Source organism: Pogonomyrmex barbatus, unplaced genomic scaffold, assembly GCF_055798465.1.
Source record: "Pogonomyrmex barbatus isolate J1 unplaced genomic scaffold, ASM5579846v1 scaffold17, whole genome shotgun sequence".
NCBI lineage: Eukaryota > Metazoa > Arthropoda > Insecta > Hymenoptera > Formicidae > Pogonomyrmex > Pogonomyrmex barbatus.
This window is the reverse complement of record NW_028297113.1, coordinates 638555-662387: the sequence shown is the minus strand read 5'-3', so window position 1 is coordinate 662387 and position 23833 is coordinate 638555. Positions and strand designations below refer to the sequence as shown.

General features: G+C 29.0%; 1 protein-coding gene and 1 long non-coding RNA gene across 8 annotated transcripts in view; one reads left to right on the top strand and one right to left on the bottom strand.

The window, feature by feature from the left end:
- The window catches only part of LOC105431055 (uncharacterized), a 180365-nt gene that overhangs the window by 143850 nt on the left and 12682 nt on the right, over positions 1–23833 (top strand). For 6 of the 7 annotated variants that reach the window (XM_089074541.1, XM_089074540.1, XM_089074542.1 and 3 more), the window contains 3 exons: positions 4824–4960; positions 14034–14110; positions 23450–23726. In XM_089074541.1, coding sequence (XP_088930667.1) covers positions 4824–4960; positions 14034–14110; positions 23450–23726 — 491 coding nt within the window. The remainder of the gene's footprint in view (positions 1–4823; positions 4961–14033; positions 14111–23449; positions 23727–23833) is intronic. The other variant, XM_089074545.1, reaches the window with a different exon arrangement.
- LOC148937049 (uncharacterized) lies at positions 471–21734 on the bottom strand. The gene is made up of 2 exons (XR_016138732.1): positions 21481–21734; positions 471–1391 (listed from the first exon to the last, which is right to left on the bottom strand). It is a non-coding gene; the product is annotated as an uncharacterized LOC148937049 (long non-coding RNA).

Genomic DNA, 23833 nt, shown 5'->3' with positions numbered 1-23833 from the left:
GAAAGATAATTAATAATGTTATTTCAATATTTATTCATTAAAAATGACTTAAAAATGATGATTAAATGATGATATATTTATGACGATAATATTTCGTGACAAATGTTACATTTATTTTACATCATCATTTAGTATATTGACATCGAATGACAAGAAATGATCTTAAATTATCGTCATAATGACGTCATCTTGCTATTTATATATATATATATATATATATATATATATAATTAGATATAATTATACATTTTTAAATATAATTAGATCAAGTTTTTAATGGGTTCATTTTTGTGATAAATGTGAAAAAGTAATATATTTTTATAAGTATATTTATTTATAATATTTGTATTTATATGAACAATCTCATATATAAAATATTAAGTTTTTTATAAAATAAACGAAATAAACCAGTATAATTATATTAAATCTAAAATTTTCCTTAAGGATCCTTTATCTTTTATATTATTATATTTATATTTGATTGAAATTATGTGTTCATAAATTATGTATATTCGTATATATGTATATATGTATAAATCGTACAATATCAACTAAATTCGTAATATCGGAAATGTCTCTCATTTAGATGTATTATTTATATCTAATTTGATGCATTATAATATATCAGGTATAAATTTTTATATAATTTAATGTATATCTTTCTATTTGAAAAAGAAATATAGTTTTGTATAATTCAATTTAAAGTTGTAAACATTTTGATATAATCATTTCTAATTAGATATAACTAAACTTTTTCTTTGAAAAAAATTTCAATATAATTTTATGTAATTGTACATAGAATTATTAATATTTTGATATAATTACATATAATCAGATATAAAGTTTTTACTCGAAAAAAATTTCAATATAAGTTTATATAATTTGACATGGAGTTATAAATATTTTGATATAATTGCATATAATTAGATATAAATTTTTTACCCGAAAAAAATTTTAATATAATTTTATATAATTTGATATGGAGTTATAAATATTTTGATAATTGCATATAATTTGTAATATTAATAGATTTCATTATATATAATTATATATAATTATATCTAATATGATTAGATATAAACTTTTTTTCCCGGATAGTTATATGTATATATAGTTAGATATATAGTTAATATTAAAGAACAAAGAAATCAATATAAGATATATAAAGAAAAAAAGTCTGAATAAATGGTAGAAGAAAATTGTGTAAAGTGTAAACGAATAATTAATTTCTTATTTCTTTACTACGAATTCTGCTGACGGAATTTCTACTTTGTCACGGTCTGTAATGTTATGCCTTCTTCGAAGGACCTTTGTTCCATCTTATGCCATTATTTCATCAAGCACTCCTCTTCCTCCTTTTGTAATATTCCATCAGGAAAATAAAATGATATCTAGAAAACGAGGTAAACTTTAGGCTACAAGAAGAGCCAATATATTAGGTGTACAAAAAAGTTTTGAGCTTTAGATTTCATACAATCGAAATAACAATTTAAATTTTATATATCTTCCCGCCCTTTTGTGGTTTTAAAGCGTTGACATTGGCCTTCTAAAATGCCATACGGTTTGGCGTTTGATGCACATAACCTCAAAAATCAGTAGTGTTCATGATGGCAATAATAAAAGAGCATATTCGATTTTCCATCCACTTCGCGTTTCATCTGAAGAAAAATGCTGCTGAAGCCACTGCAATGATTTGTGCTGCATATGGAGAGAACGCTGTAAGTCATACTACATGTAAAAGATGGTATCAAAAATTTCGCTAAGGAGATTTCAGTCTTGAAGATGAACCTGGATGTCCTCAAAAGATTGAAACGGACGAATTGCAAGCACTGCTGGATATAAACTCTGCACAAACTGAAAAGGAGCTTGCAGAACAACTTGGCGTTACGCAGCAAACCATTTCCGTATGTTTACATACGATGGGAAAGGTTCAGAAGGAAGGCAGATGGGTTCTGCATGAATTGTCCGAAAACAACAAAAATCGTCGGCGTGACACTGCACTCACTTTGCTTTCAAAGTTCCGGAAAAAAGATTTTCTGCAAAATCATTACAGGCGATGAAAAGATTCTTTATGATAACCCTAAACGTAAAAAATCATGGGTTGATCCTGGTCAACCTTCGACATCGACGCCAAAGCCCAATATCCACGTCAAGAAGGTTTTATTCTGTATCTGATGGGATTGGAAAGGTGTGTTGTATTACGAGTTGTTACAACCGGGTGAAACAATCACGGCAGACCGCTACCAACAATTGACCAATTTGAGCGATATATTAGAAGAAAAGAGGCCATTTACTGGCCAAGGACGTCGTAAAATGATCTTGCTTCGTGACAGTGTTCGACCACATGTTGCGAAAGCGACTCAGGACCATATCTTTGCGTTAGGCTGGGAACTTCTCCCGCACGCGGCGTATAAGCGTATAGCCCCAGACATGGCGCTTTCCGATTACTACCTATTCCAGTCGCTGCAGCATCATTTGGCTGATACACATTTCGTGAGATTTGAAGAGATACGAAAATGTATTGATGACTTTATCGCTTCGAAGCCGGTGAGCTTCTATCGTCAAGGAATTCGCAAGCTGCCCGAAAGATGACAAAAGTCATTGATGCAAATGGGGAATATTTCGCTGATTAATATTTTTTTGTTTGTTTTTGAATAAAAATTGAATTTTACAAAAAAAAGCTCAGAACTTTTTTGTACACCTAATATATTAAATTAGAACGTCACGTATTTTCGTCAATTACTTATTTTATCAAAATAAATCACAAGACTTTCCATTAAATACATGGAAGATTCACATTAGTGTTACATATTTCACATTAGTGTTACATACATATTCTTATTATGTTATATTAATCATGTTTATTAATAATAAAGTCGTTATATATATAAAAAATATTAAAAATATGTACGCACACATATATATTTAAATTATTTTATTGCGTGCGCGCGCGCAATGAATAACAGTAAATTCCTCATGTGAATTTCAATTCGTAATTATCTAATTAATTTAACATTATATGTAATAAGATAATTACAGTAACAGTAGCAGACATGAAAAGATTTAATTGATTTAGTTATATCGACTTGTCGATATTTGTTTCGATTTTTTCATATTACATTACTTGATTATATAATTTTTAGTTATTTCGCAAATTAACGTGTTTACAGATTTGTGGCAAAAATATAAAATGAAATTTTGAATGATTTACATCATCATGAAAGAATGTGGCAATAATTTCGCGTAATATGACGAAGTTCTTGCGGTCGTAGAAGAGGGTGACTGGAAAATTAAATTTTATCTCATAAGACGAGGGTGCGCATAATAGTTTCTGATTTCTCGACTTGGCAACAGCTTAAACAATTCCTTCCTTTAGATAACTTTGTCCATGCGAAATATCAATATTGATGTTACAATTCACATATTGTATTAATGCCGGATTTATTTTCGCGATTTATTGATATGAATTTTTAATATTTCTTCGAAATGTATTTATATTTCAGTGTTTTATAAAACATTGTTGTTTAAATTGACATGATGACATTTGATTGTTTTTTTTTTAAATATGAACAAATTGTGCTTTCATGATTTTGCAAGTTTGCTTAATATACTCGAAAATATTATACGGCCTAATATTGAAACATGTTAATAAACTCAGAGATTGGATAATCGAGCATATCATTCAAATAGATCAGACAAAAATTCTTGATTTTACATAATATGATACATAATATGAAAAAAAATTCAAAATAATAATCGACTAATAATAAGTTTAAAACTAATAGCAGAATTATTTCAAGAGCAGAATTATTTCAAGAAATTGGAATACATCCAAAAATTAATAAGAATAATAATAATAATAATAATAATAATAATAATAATAATAATAATAATAATAATAATAATAATAATAATAATAATAATAACCAAGAAAGTTTGATAGTGCAATGATAAAGAAGAATAACAGAATAATGTATTACTTTTATAAATATAAACAGATTTAATATTAAAACAAAATTATAATCTGGTATGGGAAAAGACAGGGGAACATTTATATGAAGAATTAAATCTTAAAAATTTTGATATAATTATGATTAATGAAAGGGAAATATTAAGAATTGAACAAGAAGCGTATCATTATTTGAATATTGCACATTAGAAAAGATTATTTAATACATCCAAAAGATCATACATCAGAATTTGAGAAATTACATCAATAAAGATTTTAAGACATGCACAATTAATTGCCTGTAAGATTTGGAGAAAAAGATTTAAAGTTGTTCAGTTGTATATTTATTAGCAGAGATTATATAGGAAAGATATCTATATTATTTATATTAACTTATTTATATTAATTGTATACAGCATCTGAATTAAACTATCTATGAAACGCAATTTTATTCTCAAAAGGGATTACGTAGACAAATAGATCACAGCAGGAGGTAGAATTCATATTACTCGATTTCGAATTCATATTACTCTATCATTACTCGAGAATTAAAATTTGTATTTTCTAATGAGAACTTTGTGATCCCGACCACTTACAAATTATCTTACAATCGCTGCAATGGTCGTGATGGCAATTTAAAAATCAATTTTTTTGTTTGTGCAATTTTCGATATTTAATTAATTTATTGATATAATACAATCGTTAATTTTTTTATATCATATTTAAAATATGTAAATTAATTAATGTATTTAAATGACATTAAAGCTCAATGTTTTGTTACGAAAGAGAATATCTCAAAATACGAATTACCGAAAAATACGAAGAAATTTATAAAAATGCTTTTGCATTTCATTCGTTGTTTTACATGTTACAGAGATATATTAAGTCCAGCCTGCGAGCGTCGGGGCGTTGATTTATCGCGTGTCGAAGTCCTGGACAGTTCTTCGACGCCGTTATCCTTATTGACGACGGACGCCTCCACTCTCGGTGGAAAGCATCTACGAGTAATTGGTAAGATTGCGTTATTTCATGTATACATTCGAATTTAAATAAATTTTATTTAAGGAATAATTTAAGATAAACGGCACATATATGATAGATTGATTCTTTGATCTCGCTTTTATTTTCTTGATGTCGAACTTTGTTATTGATAACATAATTGATAAATGTCAAACGAAAAACAACAAGTTTAATGGACCTTCAATAATTTTACAATAGCGAGCCTTCGCAATGATTACACATCGTTTTCGAGAATAGTGATTCAATTCTCAGCCTTGCGAAAGAATGATCTGAAATTGAAAAACAACGTGTTCCCAAATGATACCGAACGAATAACAATTATTATTAGGAATTGTTCAACATTAATTTTCACACGTATCTGTTCGAAAGAGATTACTTGATTTCCACTATTATAATCAATTAATTATTAATGATGTGTCGGAACGCTCTGGCTCATTTGCGGCTAGTATCGAACACAATTAATTATTCTATGCGAGATGGTCTGATTAATTCTCGAGGTTGATTAATCTGCAACCGCATAGACACAATCCGGACGAAATAGTGACATAAATCACAAATCGTGGATCATATACATCGAAGAAAATCTGTGTTTTCGAGTATAAAGACAGCTGTCGTAAATCAAGTCTGTGTTAAATAACGGAGACTGTGATATTTATATCACAAAACGAATCTTAAATTTTAATTTTTTAAAGACCTCTTTTTTGGTAGTATTTTAAGAAAATACCTAGCTTCCTTTAAGATTTTGTCGGATTTTTCTTCCTCGCGTTTTTTTTTAATTCTCTTCTTTTCAGTGGATTAAACTTTTCGAATATTGTTTTATTATTTAGAATATTGTTTTAGGATATTCTCCTTTGCGATATATCAAAATTCCATGTATTCTTTGTGCATATTTAAATGCTAAAATGCAGCATAATATTATTCGGTTAGGCTTATCTAATTGTATAATCAAGTTAGGTTAAAATAAATAAATTAATAAAATTAATCGATTAAATGTGCGAAATAATTCAACACTTTATTCTCTATGTTTGTTAAGTTTGTTAATCATCGCGGATCACGCATAGACCATTGCTCGCTTCCCCTGATTGATAATTGTCTTCCGGCGACTTGAAGCAGTGAAGTTATCCGGCAATAACAGGCGAAAACTTCACAAAATTAATTCATTAATAGATAGTAAAGAACGGACAAGTAGACAATTAGATTCATCTTCTTTCCAATCTAAAACGGATAATGAAAGCCTGAGGACAGAGGCACTGACTGATAACAAGATTTTTTTCTTATATATATTTTCTTAAATACGATGTATATTTTTGTTTATTCTTACAAAAATTGTATGATTGTTTTGCATTATCGCTAGTAATTAAATTCTATTCCATACAGAACACGTTAACTATAACTTATAATTCTATTATAATTTAATTGTCATCTTTGTTAAATGCGTTTGATCATTTAATAGCGTACATTAACTTCTTTTTTACTCCCTTTGTGTACCACACATTAGATGTGCTGCTTTAAAGAGGAATAGAAGGCAAAAGATAGAAGAGATGTGACTACACTTCATTGGGAATTTAAACATTTATATTTATTCGAGCATACTTGTGGAGAAACTGAGAGTATAAAGTCAGTTGCTTCATGCTGACTTGACATTTTGGCTCTTATCCCTTTATGTTTTTAAGATATTTGATGTGCAATGCAATTGTATATGTGCATACGCGCAACAATGCATCTTAATACAATAATTTATCGAGGCAATAAATTTGTCATTGTATTTTTCAAACAATATGAAATGTTTATACTGAAAAAGAGAGAAAGAGCAACAAAATTTTCACACATCCTATGAATAAGCCTCTGCATAATCCTATGAAAAAGACCCCAAGAAGGGTAGAATGACAATAGTAGGACTAAATGCGACTTGATACTTTCACAGAAAATTTTCTCAGTTATTTAAGCCGCTCTCAGTCGCTATTTCGTTTTCATCGTGATTTCCCTGGTGAATTTGATCATGAGAGAAGTGTTCGCGCGCGCGCGTTCACACACATACACACACACACACACACACACACACACACACACACACACTATCGGAGAAAGTCACTGATTCTGGCGAGTGATTTCGAGAGAGCGAAAACCTTTGCTCTGAAATGGATACGAATAACATGCAATTCCTCGTGTTGAAATAGCATCGGACTTGCTACACGAATATGTACCATATGGGAATTTAAAACTAATGTTCACTTTCAACAAACATCTGAAAAATTTAAGATAGCAATTGTATTATATAATAAAATGAAAATTGATATGTAAAATTAGACTACAGAGAAATAATTTCGGAAATGACGGAAGAATATTAAAAATTTTACTTGATCATTTTCTAAAGAAAAATGCGTAGAACTTATTAAGATGAATAAATAAGAAAGTTTCAATAAGAATATTTTCTAAGATTACAATTCTTCTTGAGATATAACCAATAGTACAAATTCATTACAACTGTTTTGCTATGAGTACTGTATAAATTCATCAACATAAAATCATTTTACGCGAAAAACATATATTATTAGAATTAAACAAGTATTATTGAGAATACATATAATGAATAATCTATCAGCATGTTGTTAGAGTTGAATAATCTCAGGAATTTCAATTTTATTTATTAACCAATATGTCATATATTTATTATGAGCATTTGCTTTATATTTAATCAATATATGTACGTAGTATACGTATGTACGTAATATATGTACGTACTTTATTATATAAGTTTGAAAAGGAAGGAATTTATATTTATTCATTTATTCTATAAAATTTAAAATTTAATATTTAAATTTAATAATAAATAATAATTTTGAATTTATATTTATTTCATCGAAGTATGGCCGAAGAGTTTACAACTCTTTTTCTAAAATGTATATATATAATAGCGATTCTTTGAAGAATATTGTAGCTTTCGAAATATATTTTGAGAATATGAGTATGCGAATAAATGTGAGCGAGCATAATTCCAACGCGACAGTACGCAACAAGCATATTGGAAAAATATTTGATTTCCTCGAATGTCGGACTCAGGGAACATAATCAGGATATGCTCACCCACGATCGACAGATCGCCAATAATATTCTTTACTGGCAAACTAAAAGTAACCAAGTTTCTTTCGTAATCCTGTACCAGAACGATCGGCGATGGATTATGCGATATTATTCAAAAGAACTGCGTGTTGTCGTGTGGCGCAAAATTAATAAGTCTAAAGAAAAAGAGGTACGTTTTCTCGAAAGAAAAGATCGGCACGAATGTAACATCTTCTTCGTGAAATTGTTACAGCAGGCACGACGCGACGTAACGCTGCTATACTATTTATCGCTAGTATTCTTTGAACATGTTTCAGAAAATTTTTAGGAAAAATGCGACAAATTTATATAAATGTCGTATTAAAACATAGATATATATATATAAATATATAATATTTTATAAATATTATAATATTTATAAATATGTTTAGTAATATTGTTTTTAAATGGCTGACATATTCTCTTCGATTACTCCGTAATCAGTAGTATGACTGACATTAGTTAAACATTATATACATACTAATCATTAATACTTTCTGCTTGTTCTGAATATGTAAAATCTATTCTAGACGATCTACAATTCAAGTTTTAAAACAAAATTCTATGTTCTATATATAATCTTCTGTGCCGCGTATTATAAAATCATTTAATTATAGATATGAATTATTATATGAATTGTATATAAAATGAATGTATGAAATATAGTCACACATGATGACAACGCTCTACTTACATATAAATTATGATCAATATTATGTGATGATAAAGATTTAGATAAAAACATTTAACAAGATACAATATAAAACTCATTAATTTTGCAAAGAATTATCGCGATGCGTGGTAAATTCAAATATCGAATGTATTAGGACTTATATTTTCCGCTCATACACAGAGAAACGATTTCTTTGGACTCAATAAATCTTATTAAATTCAAAGAAATTTATCTTTAGTCCAAACAAACAAATCATTGATTCAATAAATTCAATTATTTGATTTTTTAAATAATAAATAGTTTTACTTCAAATAAAATATTTGTAAATAAGATGACATTATTTCTTTATATTGAAAAAGTTATTGTTTTGTTAAAACAATACAATTTTTTTAATGAAGACATTTATTTTTTCATCTAAATAATTTTTTCTTTAATTGAAAAAAATTTATTGTACGAGGGTGATTTGAAAAGTCCGTATAAAAATGAAAACTACTTAATTTTTCAGGATAAATCTTTTTTATTTTTCAACATAGTCTTCTTTTAGGCTTATACACTTCGTCCAACGCTGCTCCAGTTTGTTGATCCCTTCCGAATAATATGATTGATCCAACTGTGAAAAATAGACATCCGTTTCCGCAATCATCACCTCCTCGTTTGAATGAAATCTCCTTCCCGCTAGCCATTTTTTCGCATTGGGGAATAAATAATAGTCCAAGGGAGCCAAATCTGGAGAATAGGGGGGATGCGGAATGAGTTGGAACCGTAATTCCATCAATTTTGCGGCCACAACTCCGGAGGAGTGAGCTGGTGCGTTGATGGAAAAGGACTTTCTTGTGGTTCAATTGTGAACGTTTTTCTTGCAGCTTGATTTTTAAATGGTCCAATAACGAATAATATTCATCTGTAATAGTTTTACCCTTTTCCATATAGTCGATAAATATTATTTCTTGCGGATCCCAAAAGACAATCGCCATAATCTTCCCGAAGGAATGATCTTCATCTTCTTTGGTGCAGATTCTTCGCTGGCAATCCATTGTTTGGACTATACTTTGGTCTCAGGCGTGTAGTGTATCCATATTTTGTCCATAGTGACGAACGCCTAGAGTTCTGTGGATTTCGCTGGAATAGTTGCAAACTGTTGGAGATTCAATAATGTCGGCAATGTGAATCGGTTTTTTGGAAAAATTAATAGTATCGATTACGATCTATCGATATGTCGTTCGACCCTACTCTCTCCCGTTCTTTTCATAGGATTGTTCCACTGCGTCCAATATTAAGAGTCGTTATAAGTTTTCTTTCACAAACGAGACTGGAAGTTCATTTTTATATTCATACATTTTGTTTTATATCACGATTGTTTCGTCTATTATCATTAAACGTGTGCATACATATAGCACGAGAAGAGTTCATTTATCATAACCTAAATTCAATACAAACATTCCTTGGAACACGATTTCGTTTTTGGTCAATTGTGAGCATTTAGTCAATCGCGGCAATACCCATCTTGCAAATATCTTTTTCATATCCAAATGTTGATGCAAAATATTATGTACCCGTTCACTCGAGATGCCCACAGCATTAGTATCGCACGCATCTTCATTCTTCTATCATCCATTACTATATCATGGATTTTATCAATGATTTGGAGTAGTAACCTCAACAAGCGTCCAGAACGTTCAACGTCACTTGTGCTCATATGGCCACTCCGAAACGTTTGAAACCATTTATAAACTGTTCTAATCGAAGGTGCAGATTCATCATAATGTTTATCAAGCTTCTTTTTAATCTCCTGAGGCGATTTACTTTTCATAAAGTAATGCTTGATCAACACACGAAATTCTCTTTCATCCATTTTTTAGAAATCACTTGACTTCCTCGATTCAGACGAACGCCAAATAGAGAAATAGTTCAATCTGGCTGAAACTTGATGTTTTTCCAAGAGATGCTACTAACTGGAAATAACCTCGATACACATCAGTGATGCTATCTTTCTGATTTTGCACGGACCGCCTTTTCAAACCACCCTCGTATATAATGGTCATTATGATGAGAAACATCACATTATTTAATTGAAACCAGAGAAATAGTTTGAATGTATTAATAATTGTAAAATAATAAATAATTTATTGGGCAATTTGTAAATCATTCAACAATAACGTTGTCATCGATCGAATACAGAAAAGATTCCATTGTTGATTGCAAGACGTATATATTTTAAATCAAATTTTACATGTTTTTAAATAACAGGCGTAAATTATAAGAGATAGAAAGAAATATTTTTAAATGACTGTTACTTTTGACTAATTTAACGATAACACATTGAGGATGATTTAATTTAAATTCGAAATTTTTTTAATTTTTTTTGTAATTTTATTATTGATATTCATTATTATAAACAACATTTTTAGCACTTAAACCTTATTTTTTTTTATTTTCCTTTTAATTTTTTGAAAAACCATCTATATGATTATCGAGATTGTATTTATCAAAACTTTACTCTTAAAGTTGCACATTAATTATTTTAATTAACAAAAGAGGAGAATCCTATTAAATTTTTTTTTGATATCTGACAATTGTTTAATTTTCGTCATCAGTCATTTCGTCATACATACCAGTGGTGCTATCTTTTTGACTTTGTACAGACTTTTCAAACCACCATCATATTGTTTGGACAACTTAACCATTTAATTCAAATAGTTCCATTATTAGTATAATTAATTTTTCAATTTCAATTAAACAATTCTATTATTTCTTTTAAATGACTAGTTATTTCATTTAAATAGTTCCATTGTTTATTTTGAATCATATTCTTTTTTAAGTAAAACAATAAATTACTAATGTTTATTTTAAATTGATATCGCGCCCTTCGTGAATTTATCTTCGACGGTTTGTAAACGGTTCAGTTCACTTCTTCAGGGAGAAAAACAGAAAACTGTTTCAGATTGTTCTTAAATGGACTATAATCACTTGTTCAGGAACAATCTGAAACAGTTTTCTGTTGTTTTTTTTTTTCTTGAAGAAGTAAACTGAAACGTTCATAAACGTTGAAGATATAAAAAATGTGGTGCCAAGTTATAGTCCCTCGAAAATTAAATGTACAATTGCTTTTGAAAAATATAAATCAATCAACGATTCGTATCTTTATATTTTTATTGAAGTCTTCTTATTCTAAAATCCAAGTGATAGCTTTAATTTTTTTTCAAAATTATGATATCATAAAATTGCGTATAATTTAATTTAACTCCGATGATATGTATCTAACATAAGTGATAGTAGCTTTCATTCTATCTCAATATATGTATACATAATATTTCGGCATATCCTTCTGTAAAGAATTTTTATGATCTTGAATACTTAAATAAATGCGATTAAATGAAAACGCGATTGCACGGAAAGATATGTATAGCGAGATATATATATATATAAAAAGGAGTCAAAACAGCTGAAATATCGTAAAGCACACATGTAATTTCTCTTTGGTGTTATTCTTTTACACATCTTTATCTTCCCGTACGATCACGTTTTCCATTTAATATCCGTCTGAATAATGGTAAACTATTTCCATCTTTACTATCTAAATTATTGCGTTGGATTTTTACCCAAACATTACAATAATGGTGACAAGTAATAAATTGTTTGAAAGAAATGATGTTCTATATTATATTTTAACAATATTAAAGAACTTTTTTCTTTCATTGAAACAACATCTAATTTGACCAAAATAAAATATTATTTAATTCAAAAATAAATTTTATTTTCTTTAAATAATAATATTTTTCAATTAAATAATATGATATACTCTAATAAAACAACAAAATTTTTAACACAATAAAATGATATTTAATATAAAATTATATTGTTTAAGTTAAACAAATACAATAAAATTACTAAATCTAAAGAAACCTTTTTCTCTGTGTAGTCAGAAATGAAGGAAACTTCTGTCTATATATGCGTATATATGATTTTACTGCATTTTTTTGGTTAATCATCCAGATCGATTAAAGAGTTGTCGCGTCGCGATGAAATTAAACTGGAACTACGGGAAATTTTGCACATCCAAGCGATAGAAACAATTGGTATTTGAGATTCAGATTGTTAGGCGAGCATCCTGCAGGCAATATAGAGATAATACAACTCCGAGCGATTAAAATTCGAAACTAAATCCATAACAAGGTGATTGCAGATGTTATATACAAACGTATATAACAAACCGCAATTAAAGTACCATATCTATATTAAATTGCGAATACGTGTGTATGTTAAGTTATATTCTAAAATTGTTTTTTATGATGTAATTATAAATTTCTAACTTAAATATGCTTTTATTTGCAACAATATTTACATGAAAATGAAACTAAAGATATTACGATCAAGAAAATGTCATAATTATAACATATGATAAAATAAATTGGAATTTAAAGTTTTTATATACATAAAATAAAAGGATAAAATAGGAATAAAGTTTAGGTAAAAGTTCTGTAGATAAATTTTGATATGTCTATATGTATTTTTAAATAATTATATATTCTTTTTTTTACATTACTATTTTTATGAGACGATGATGAGATTTTAACATTGATAATATAACCGAATGAAATTCAGTAAAATTCAATTATTTTCAATGGACTTAATGCTGATAGTAATTTTTGTAATGCATTTGGTCCTTTGATCTTTTTGAACGCAGAAAAGTCAAAGTTCTGATGCGAACTATTGCCGTGAAAAAGATAAATTCTCAAGGAAAAAGATAAAAATCTCAAAATGATAAATTGGGCTGTTCTGGGCACGTATATGATTTAAACGAGGACATCTTCTCGATTTCCTCTCATTATAGGAATGTTACATATGCCGATAATAATTTTAATCTGCGAATCTCGTGTTCAACGTAGTTTCGTATGCTTTAAATATAAAACAATTTCATTTAAATATGTTAAAAATAATATTATATACAACGTTAACAATAAAGATTCACTGAATGTTTTGTGTATTTTATGACTTACAATTGATTTTTTATAAAATGACTTTACTAAACTTTACTAAAGTAAAACGATCATTTTTTATTTGTGGAGTTATCGATTTTAACCTACATTACTTTATAAGTTGTAAACTTTCAACATCAATTTACGACTTTTTATTATTGGATAAAAATTGTTTTACTAGAATTGATTATTAATTATTATTATCATTTATATTATAATTATTAAACATATTATAACAGAATGTATATTTGATTGAAAATACTAGATACATACTAGATTCGTAATAACCGCAACTCTCATTTTATTATTTTTTTAGTTAAGGATGAAAGATTGAATTCACGAACGCCGAGCCAAAGAGGAAATCAAAACGTGCTGTTACGGAAAACCAGTGGGGTAAGTAGCTCACCTCCGTTTAAATAATATTCCAAATTGAACTTTATAATTAAATTACAAAATTAAATTAAATAGACATCCTCCACACACAAATAAATTTTTAATTAATCCGACTTTGTCCCGACAGAGTCTTATAGAATTAAGGAAAAATTTTATATATAATTATATATAATTTTTTATATATAATTTTTAATATAATTTTTTATATATAATTTTATACTAGTCAGGTTTTGCCGCGGATATCGCAACATCACATTAGTGCAAAAAGATGATATTACATGTCAGAAAAGATATCGACATATATTAGCCTCGACATAGCATCATTCAAACTGCGAACTTTGATGTGTCCTGCCGATGCTTTCTTTTGGTGGCTCTCTCACGATGAGATGAAGCGAGCGCTTTAGCATTTTCCGAACAATAATACTTGTAGGTTTTTTATGAGTTTCTTGATCCGTCAGTATGAATATAATGAACTAGTTTGACAAAGACAAATTGATTCACAAAAACAAAACGATTCGCCAGATGTAAACAAAGCTACGTCGAGCGAAGCGCAATGATGCATCACCGGTTAACTGTCGATACCAAAGACAAATATTTTGTATAGAATATTTTCCGGCAAGAGAGTTTTTACAAAAATATATTAGGCTTAGAAAATATAATTATATAATTTCAATGTAATTTTAATTTACTTATAATTATATTCATCATATTCTGATTTCAGAAAACACTACACAGAGAAAAAAAATGTTCTTAGATTTAATAAATTTATGAAAATTCAAAGAAATTTATCCATTAGAATAGTCCAACTGAATTTTTGTTTAATCTAAAGGATACAATTGTTTATCTTTTTAAACAATAATAATAATTTTTACATAAAAGAAAATATTTTTTTTTTAAAAACTGATCCCGCTTTTAACTTAAACAATTTTATTATATTATTCAAACAATTTCATTATTTTAATAAAATGTTGAAATTTTTTAAAAAGACATGTTTTAGTCATTTTAATAATTGTTTTATAATATATAAAATAATATTTAATTTATTTTCATCTTGGAGGAATCTTCCCCTTCATTTCGAAGAATTCTATTTGAGTGAAGTTTCACATTTCGCTTTCAAAAAACTATTCATTAAAAATGATTGAAATGATTTCATAATACTATGTCTTTATTCTATTCTGTATGGTTTTTATTTTCAAGAAATAAAACTCTGCGTCCGTCTAGTGGCGGTGTCATATATTGCTTACGGGTTAATGTTTTATTTCATTATTGATTAGTATAATCAAAAAACATATTATTTAAAAAAAAATTGTTCTTCGAAAAATTGTTATTCGAAAAAAATTGTTTCAAACAATCATATTTTTTTATAAAATAATATAATGTTAATGTTAATGTTAATGTTAAAATGAATGTTAAATATTAAATTAATACATGAACAATAATTAATATAAACGAACGTTTGATTCGACCATACATATGATTTGGTCATCTTTAATATTAAAATTTAAGATTGTAAAAAAACGATAATTTCGTGGAAAATCTGTTGATTCGCCACAAAATATAATTCCAAAGCAGTATAACGCATAAAATACATAAAATCGCAAATAACGAAAATTTGAACGACTTAAAGCTTTGAATCCTTGTCGATTGTGATTTCGTTTCGTATAGATTTTAAACGCAGTCAAGTATTTATAAAAAAAAACCTTGATCAACAGAAGAGATAGTCCACCAATTAAATAATCCCATCTTGCAGAGAAAGCTTCAATATTCGTATCTGGCATGAAGGAATTAAGGCATTGAAATCACAAAAGAAATGATAATAAATAAAAAATAAAAGAGAAAAATAAGAAGTCTATGATTTACAATACTAATAAGAATAGATCGGAATAATTAGATGTCTTTTTTTTTAAAAACAATAGTTATTCTATAAACAGATCTTCGATACACCCATGGGCTCCTTTCTATCCTACCTATAACTGAAGACATGGTGATGCAAGACCTCGAGGAACCTGCTGTTGGTTGCATCCCAATTGATCTCCCGTTTTGTATCAGAGTTGATGATACTATTTGCTGCTCCGACTAATTCCCTAGATGACCTTAAAAATATTTAACTTATTTCACGAGAGATTTCAATTTACGAAGGAGATCAGAGAGAACAATCGTATTGGTTTCCTCACATTAATAGGATTGGACGCAGGGAAGATAATTTTCGACATATACAAGAAACCTATCCTATCAATTCCAGCAGATACCTGAATTTTCACTCTCATTATCCAGTTAATCATAAAAAAGGTGTGATAATAAGTCATAATTGAATAAAATTCTATTTCTATCACACCCTTAATTTCATGAAAAAAAAATCTAGAATTTCTGGTTGAGATATTAATTCATAATAATTATCCTATGGAGTTTATTTTATGAACAGAATCAAACCTCTGTCTGTCACCAGCGTAGTTAAACGTAAGAGCGATGATTTAGATACGACATCCACTCAAAAATCATTCTTTACTATCCCTTACGTGAAGAATATATCCGATATATTCGGACACATTACGAGAAAGCATAGTTTAAAATTAGTTTTTGTGCTGAATAATTCACTTAACAATTTTATATTTATGAGGAAAGATAGACTGGAACCGTCATCGCACTAAGGTGTGGTCTATGAGATTAGCTGTTGTGACATTAAAAAGATTTGTGGTTTTCTGTTTGTGATTACAAGTCACAGACTGGAGAATTACCACGAATTCCATTGGGACAATGTGGAAATTCTCGATAATGAACCATCTTTAAATAAAAGATTAGACTCTAGATGATATAAAAGATGATACATATAAAAAAATAACGTCAGGATTTAAATAGACAAAGTGATATCGATTCCTTGCCAGAAAACTTTTCCCGTTTTGAGTTTGAGATTTCTCGCTCTTAACTTTTCCTTAATTCCCCCCTCTTCTATCACTCCCTCCATTTTTTATTTATTTAACTTGAACCGTCTTCTTTTCTCTCTGTTGATTATTCTACTTGTCGAAGTTATATATGAAGGATTATGTCGCTTTTCTATTGACTTTTTGTACTTGCTATCATTTCTTCAAGGCTTTTCCCATCTCGCAGGTATTTTTATTTTTATTTTATTTTATTTTATTTTATCTTATTTTTATTATTATTTTTATTCTTAATGTTAATTTTTATTTTTTTTTATTTTTATTGTTATTTTTACATTTATTTTAATTTTTAATTTTATCGTAAATGATTACTTGAAAGAAGTTTTTAAGTAACTATTCTTTTTTAAAAAAAGAACATCTAGTTATTCCGGTTTATTCTTATTAGTATTGTAATCGAAGATTTCTTATTTTTCTCTTTAATTTTTTATTTATTATTGTTTCTTTTGTTTCAATGCCTTAATTCCTTCATGTCAGATACGAATATTGAGATTTTTCCCTGCGAGATGCGGTTATTTAATTGGTGGACTATCTCTTCTGTTGACCAAGATTCTTTTTTATGAATACTTGACTGCGTTTAAAATCTATACGAAACAAGATCATAATCAAAAAGGATTCGAACAAACTTCAGGTCATTCAAACTTTTGTTATCTGCAATTTTATGTACATACTTCTATACGATATGTTGCTTTCGAGTTAATATTTCGCGGCAAATCAACAGATTTTTCACGAAATTATCATTTTTATAATCTTAAATTTTGATACTGAAGATGACCAAATCGTATGATCGAATCGAACATTTGTTTTATATTAATTAGTGATCATATATTGATTTAATATTTAATATTCATTTTATCATTAACAATGTTTTTTGACTTTTGTGCTCTTAAATAAAAATATTTATTTTTTTAAAATAATAGTATAATTTAATATAATATTGTCATTCACAAATATATGTTTCATACAAGATTATATTTATTTTGGATCAAATAAATGTAAATGAAACAAATAGAAATACAAAATGTAAAAAAAATCTTTCTTCTCTTGTTCGCTTGCGCATACAATTAAACCCTTTTCCTTCATTTATACACGATCCGTGATATAAATTTCGAATCTATAAGTTGCATAATATAATAATTTTTTATAACATTAATATATTTTATTACATTATACAGCATCTTCTTGTATTGAGAGACCCATTTAGTTGATAAAACAAAATTTAATTGAATCAACTAAATTTCTTGTTTGGATATGGGCAAACAAATCCGTAGATTAATGCAACAAAAAAATTTAATTAGAAATTTGGTAATATTAACATAAAAATTTTGTTCATTAAACAAAATTATTATTGCGTACAACTAAATTTTTGGTTGATATCTTGCTCAAATTATATTGAATAAAATAAATTTATATGTTAATGTTAATTTTCTAACTAAATTTCTTTGTTGCATTAATTTAAAGATTTATTTTCATATTCTATATCCAAGAAATATTCTATAAACAAGAAATTTAGTTGACTCAATTAAAATTTACATTTTATTCAAATATAGCACGTGACGCGCGTTACATTTTTCGGTCGATTTTTAACTTGGTTCTGTCTAGCACTATTCTCCTCTTATTTCATCATACGCAATCAAAATCCCTTACATTGCATTACAATGATAAAAGAATGAAATAAAAGCGCTAGAAGGAGCTGATCAGAAAATCGGCCGAAAAGTGCAACATGTGCCAATTTCTGAAATACAATATATAAGACATCATGCAATGTACATACTCTAAGAGAGTTTTTTTCGATACAAGAGAAAATACATAAATAATAACACATTAAACTTTTCCTTTTTTTAAAATAACATAAGCTATACTATTTCTAAAACTAAAAATTAAATTATATTATAATATATTATAATATAATTTAATTTAATATACTCAATATATTATACGTAATATATTATACTTTTACTCTTTTAAGTTACTCATAAGATATATTGAGATAATATATAACATAATATATAACAAGTAAGATGTATATAACACAGTGAAATGATTCTTCTATTCGTTTCATTGATTTTTCTCTAATTGTCAATAGCTGCTGTTAGAAAAAGATAGACAAAATAAAATAAAATAAACTGAATTTAATTGAATTAAATTATTTGACTGTATATTAATGAAAATATACAAAATTATCATCAGTATTGTCGTAATACATAAAATACCTGAAGTAGGAAAAATATCAATTAGAGAACAAAAATTTATTTGAAAAATATCATGTGCTGAATTTTCTATGATAAGCATCAATATGTGAGTAGTATCCAATAGTATATGTACGTACGTACATATACTGTACATATACATATACTGTATTGTAAGAAGCGATACTGTGAGAGAGAGAGAGAGAGAGAGAGAGAGATCGTTTCAGGAAGCGCTATGAGCAAAGAGACGCATTGGCTTCGACGAGAGGTGGTGTACGCAAGAAACATTATTATTATTTTTTATGTTCTGTTCGGTTCTGTTCTGCGCTACGCGTGAATATGTTTTAGATTGTCGCGAAGAGCATTTCTTTTATGTGAAGTTCCTTTATGTACGCCTTCTAATATATATATATATATATATATATATATATATATATATATATTGGGTTTTCGGAAAAATCATGACGTATTTTTTCTATGTTTTTCAAAGGTCATTTATTTATATAAAGAACAAAGATCAATCAATATATTGCCTGTTTTGTTCGATAACCTTTTGTCATCTTTCAATAAGTTTCATAATTTCTCGTTCATAGAAGAACTTGTCTTTATCAGCGAAAAACTGAACAAGGTTGATTTATAGCCTCATCTATTAAACGTTATATCATGCAAGGAGTTTTGAAGAGAACGAAACAAGTGGAAGTCTGACGGCGCAAGGTCAGACGAGTATGGTGAGTGTGGCAACACATCCCATCCAAGCTTCAATAATTTTTGATGGGTGATCAAACTTGTGTGTGATCTCGCGTTGTCGTGATGGAACACAACTCCTTTACGAATAACGAGCTCTGGACGTTTCTGGATGATGGATTCGTTCAAACTGTTCAATTGCCGACAGTACACATTCGAATTGATTGTTCGGTTCCTTGGTAGGAACTCGAAAAACACGACACCTTTAAAATCCTATCACACTGAGAGCATAACTCTCTGTTGATATCGTTTGAAGCGAATCATCACGTCAAGACCGTTTGCGCACCACATTGTTGTGAACAATCCACTTCTCATCACCAGTTATCAGTCGCTTCAAAAAAGGATCATTTTCCTCACGTTTAATGAGCATATCGCAAATGTTTATACGCGCCATCAAATAAATTTCTTTGAGTTCATGAGGAACCCAAATATTGAGCTTGCTTACGTATCCCAGCTTCTTCAGGTGATCGTGAATGATGGATGTTCAATATTTCTGCACTCTCTCTCGTGTCATGTAATGTGAGTCTGACTCAACATCAATGCCTTTATTTTGTCGTCATCAACCTCGGTAGACCTCCCTAATCGAGGAGCGTCGTTGAGGTCAAAATCATCAGCACGAAATTTCGTGAATCATCGTTGGCACTGACGTTCTTGTAGAGCATTGTCACCGTAAACTTTACGCAACTTTTCACAAGCTTGACGTACGTTCTTCCCTTTACGGAAGTAAAACAGTAATATATGGCGAAAATATACAATTTGATCTTCCATCTTCTTGTTATAAAATCTTCAAAACTCAATCAAATTGCTCAATTTTTTTTAGAATGAAGTTAAAATTGTCAGCTGTCAAATGACATAGCAATAACATAGATGCAAATGACTCTTCTAAAAATGAACTAGCGCCATCTGTTACAAAAATGCGTCATGACTTTTCCGACAACCCAATATATATATATATATATATATATATATATATATATATGCGTGTTCACACGCACGCGCACACACACACACACACGCGCGCGCGCGCGCACACACACACACGTAGTGACATAAATTGCAAATGATTTTCTTGAAAAACAGCATTTAAACTTTTACACTGAAGTGCCAGTAATATCTCTTGTATTCGTAAGTCCGCCATTTTTGTAAATGACTACAGGGCTACAGGGCTACAGTTACGTAGAAACTATGACAGCGCCAGCAGTAGTGCGTGAATTTCAAGTTGCAATTTTCAATAGAACGATTTAGTTAAAACAATAAACATAATTATTTGAAACACAGAAAAATGAATTTGCTATCACTATTATAAATTTTATTGAAACCAACAAATCACTGCAAACAAAGAATTTGGTTATTGTGTATTATTGTGTTTTGTGTATTAATATTTTGTTTATTTCTGATAACATCATTATTTACAATTACAAACATATTATTAATTCAATTAACAAAAATAATTTAATCAAAAAATTTTGTTTTATTCAACCAAATGGATCTCTCAGTGTAGAACCTTCTATTTCCAGTGTTAGTATTTCCGATTACGTTTGATTCCGGTGTCGTGGTTATCCATTGTCTTTGTCAACCGGTACACTATTATTCGAATGACAATTACGCGAGCAATCCAACTTGATTCGCACAACTACGAATGTGACGCAGCTGCGCCTCATTCGTGCCAGATACGGCGGGATGAATCCACCCAGTCAGCAATGCCATTTATCGCACCGTTTAACCTGCTATGCACGATCCAGGTACAAATGAAACCGACAAATCTCAATCCGGGCAAGTGCCAAAGACGCAGTTGGCTGTAGATGTTAGTAGAACAAATGTATATTCGATCTGGCACATCTCCGACCATCTATTTCTTGATGCATTTTCTGTCATATTTGATTATATGCATATTATTGAATTCATGTTTTAGCATAATTGCGATCTTCTTCAAATTAAATCATGAAACTGTGCGGGTATATGATTAAATTAAATTAAATTAATTAATAATTTAAATTAAATTATATTAATTAATCTTATAATAATAAACAAATAAATTAATTAATTATTATAAGATTATTTTGAAGTAATAATAAAGAAGAACAGTTTTGAAACATTTTGCACGTTTTATTAATTTTATTGAAAATATTCGTTTTTATTCATAAAAAATAGGATTCTGCAATGTACGCAATCGACTTCGATCGTTACCATTTACAAGATTTGCACAAACAGTGTGATCTACAGATTACCGTACTTTCGATATGACGAACAGTACATACAGTACGAACAGTAAAGACACGATAGATTGCAATAAAGATTCGTTATCATCATTATTACACTTAAAGGTGCATTTCATGGATGAAATCTGTTTCGCGTCATATGAAAACGAGCAAGCAAGGCGTCAATTACGTTACATTAACGCATTTACACATACACATACACATTGTGTCGCATTTACATCGGAGAGAAAGATTTTTTTTACACAATAAATTAATTAATTAACAATGATATAACAATGATATCTCGCTTGTTTTTACAAGCTTTGCGATGCTACATCGCGAGAATTTTAATTCTTATAAAAATTAATAAAACGTTACAAGTTACAATGAAATGAGGAATATAATTTGCTTATCGGATCTAAAATACTTTTTTATTAAAATATAATTTTAACTATATTGATATTGTTCGTCCAATATTTAGAGGCAAAAAACGACATAAAAATATTGGTCAAATGATTATTCTTTATTTGTGTGCAGAGAAAAATTAGAGAAAAATTTCTGTAATTTCTATTTTTAAGTGACGATATAATAATTAATATAACAGTCTTTTTTATCAATTGTGCTTTTCATGGAACTTACAAGAAAGATAAGAGAGTTAAATGAATAAGATATCGAGTGTAAAATTGATTAGCATGTCGCACCCAGTAACGCGTATAAGACAGAATATTTCGCATTTTCTGTATAACGCGTGTAATGCATGCAAGCGTAACGAGAGCGATTTGTCGCGACGTTGGCGGTGACGATATACAGCGGGAAGGGATAACGTTAATAAAATGCTGGGAAAGGTTCTCTTAACGGGTCGGGCCCGGTTACATTATTCATGACTGTACCACATCACACATTCGATAGTGGATTACACAGCGCGATAACTCAACGAGCAATTTCTAGAATGTTGCCTTCGTTCTGAGGAACCTTCAACTTGATGTACGACCGCGGCATAATCACTTGACGAAGCGAGTGAGTTTCCATTGAAGGTCTTAATAATTCGTTCTGATAATTTTACAATGATGGGATGCTCTTTCCCTCCCCCTTACCTCTCTGTTTATCTTTCAGAAAGGTTTGATAAATATTTGATACGTAATAAAGATATTAATAAAGATGATAAGAATATGAGCATCTTAAAGAGTAAATTTTCCTTAATACACTTTTCTTATCGTCGGACTTTTCAATTTTAAATTTAACTTAATTAAAAATTATCTTGTTATTCCTCAATAGAATTATCGGAGTCGAAGCAGTCGATTCTTTAGCGTTTCTGCTGAGGACACGAATGTCGATTCTGAGATTGGTGTCTGTACAACGATCTCTTCGGGTCGAAGTTCCGCTGGAGCTACAGGACTCAAAGCCAGTAAGCAACGTTGGAGCGGGTTTTTCACTAATACTAAGGGTATCAAAATGGATCTATTAACCGCTCAATTGGATGAATATAACAAGCACGGAGTGCCGAAATTAGCGAATGTTCATTTACAGTGTGACGTAACGATCAATGAAGAAGGTAGGATTCTTATTTTTACTTTTTGATTTTTTTTTTCTCTATGAACATTTCTGGAAACGGAGAAATTCGGAATCTTGAATTTTCATTAATCTGTCATTACATGAGAT